At 56.1% G+C, this 2,349-nt stretch overlaps 1 protein-coding gene across 1 annotated transcript; it reads right to left on the reverse strand.

Moving 5' to 3' along the window:
- Window positions 1-1,109: 1,109 nt before the first annotated feature.
- Window positions 1,110-1,817, reverse strand: SDRG_14463 (hypothetical protein; the record flags this gene model as incomplete). Its single annotated transcript, XM_008620593.1, has 1 exon — window positions 1,110-1,817. One exon carries the CDS (start codon window positions 1,815-1,817, stop codon window positions 1,110-1,112), a length of 708 nt encoding a protein of 235 aa, XP_008618815.1.
- Window positions 1,818-2,349: the final 532 nt, after the last annotated feature.

A 2,349-nucleotide genomic window follows, 5' to 3' on the forward strand; every position in this document is an offset into this window, starting at 1 on the left:
CCGGTGTCGAAGCAGACGTCGGCACTAGCGCCGAAGCCGAACCGACGGCATCGATCGCGAAATGTGAAAAGTCGTAGACATAGCGCGTGTCGAGCTTCAGTTCACGGACAATAGTGTCGTACTGGAAAGACGACTGGTCGAGGTAGCGGCTCGACGTGATGGCCGACGGCGGGAGCAAGAGCGTCGTCTTCTCGGGGCTTGTCTCCATCAACGACGCCGCCAGTGCCGGCGCGATCGGCCAGTCGACGTCGACGCCATGGATGGCCACGCGCTCCGAGCCACCGTACATGTCTTCGTTCTCTTCGTCGTAGCAGTGAGGTACCATGACAGCCTCCACGAGACTGCTGAGATTGCCAGTCGTGTCGGACATGGACGAGAATTCAAACTGCACGGTGTCATGTTGGCACACTGAGCATCGTTTCACACTCTGTATGTAACGCTGCTGGCTGTATAAAACAGTGAATCAAACACGGAATGGCTCTACATGTGTGTACCGGCTCCATAGTGTGAGTGATGGTGCAGGTATAGAGTGCTGGTCTTCTGAAGAGGTCGGAACGTATCCGATCTCTTCCTGCTCGACACCGACAGCTGTGTCACTTTGGTGCGAACCGCGCCAAGCACGACTCGATAAGCGAAGTCGATATAGCGCGGGAGAAGGAGGACCGGCTGGTGGAGCTCTACTCCTGCTGGAGCACCCGCGTGCATGCAGAAACCCTCAGGTAGCTGGTCTCGTGGTGTACAAAAGGCATTTGGCGAGGACATCTTGTTGGTGGCGGCATGCGAGTCGCGTCGTCACCGCATTCAGCGGCGCCACCGCTGTCGTGAGTCACGCGGCTAGAGACATCTATCACAAGTGGTGGCTCACTGCGGCCTTCCCTACGGCGCGCTCCAAGCAAAAGCAGTCAACTTCGAAATGTGGCACCAAGGGAATAATTTCCGAATAAATTCCCTTGTGTGGCACGGACCACCTCTTGCAATCCACGCTGGACGGAGAAACCCTTGAAATACTTGAACATCGTCATGTCAGCGACCGTCGATTTCGCAACAAGATTGCGTGTTGAAACAGGAAAAAATATGATATTCATTGACTAGTCTCTGTTCATTGACAGTTACTTGCGCGTCTTGCACGCGATCTTGTTGTTGACGATCGCATATTCGTGGCAGTTGTCGTCGTCCTTGAGCTTGCCGTCGAACGGCAGCGACTTGCGAATGTGGCCCGACGGCGTCTTGATCTCGTGCTTGAGAATGCACGTGGCGTCGGCACCATCGGCATGGCCGAACGACTGGCGGTGGATCGACTCGCAAAGGTCGCCGAGGTTCTTGCCTTCGGTGAGAAAGCACGAGCGGAGGTAGTTGCGGTCGCCGATGCGCTGCGGGACAAAGTACCCGCGGAGCTCCGTGAGGTTGTGCGCCTTGTAGCCGTCGAGCGTGAGCGGCTCAATCTCCTGCGGGCCACCCGCGCCGATGCGGCGGTAGCCGTAGAAGCACTCGTCGCAGTTGTACACGTTGTCGCTGCCCTTGATGATCTGGCCGTTGGCGTCGCGGCCCTTGGGTGTCTTCTTGGCCGTCGCCGCGTACTTGCGGCAGCGAAAGACGTTGATGCCGAGGATCACGTCCGGCTTGGTCGTGCAGCGCGAGTACGTGTCGTACTGCGGCCCGGCAATGTCCCATGTGTTGGACGCGCACGTCGGGAGGTTCTCGAACGCGACCTGCGTGTACTGGAGCGTGTGCTCGACGTTGGGAAGGATGACCGAGTTGTTGGTGGCAGCGGCGGCCGTCGCGAGAAGCGAGGCGAGGAGAAGCGTCGAAGCGTGCATGTTGGTTGCGGACGTCGAATGGAAAAGTGAGATGTGAAGCCAAGGTGTATCGATTCAGTGTCGATGCCTGTATCGCTGCTAGCTGCTTTGACATTCAAAGGAAGGCGCGCTGCGACAAGGGACGCATTGCCTCGTTCGATGGAACTGTAGTTGCCCGGAGTCATCACCAGTGATCGTGTCCGTACGTTATGCAAAAACAGGTGGGGACTGGACACTCGAGTATGAGTGTGAACTGTACGATGGCTGCCATGGGTGGCTGCCTACCATGGCTGCCTACTGGTACCCGGAGATTCGAAGCAAACAAATGGAGCAGTTGGATTGAATATATTTGTAGACACCTTGGTGTGAGTTATCGTCAAGACACTGGATATTCAACCAATATACTAGTGCTTGCTTTTGCTAGAGTGTGACTAGTGTATGCGTAAACTTGACGAGTTAAGTGTCGATTAGTGTGCCATTCGGGCTGAGAGAGCTCTGTTACATGAATGGTTGCATGTATGAGCGTCTAACGACGAAAGCCCCTCGAGCAGCA

This window comes from Saprolegnia diclina (assembly GCF_000281045.1).
Source record: "Saprolegnia diclina VS20 unplaced genomic scaffold supercont1.72, whole genome shotgun sequence".
Lineage (NCBI taxonomy): Eukaryota > Oomycota > Saprolegniomycetes > Saprolegniales > Saprolegniaceae > Saprolegnia > Saprolegnia diclina.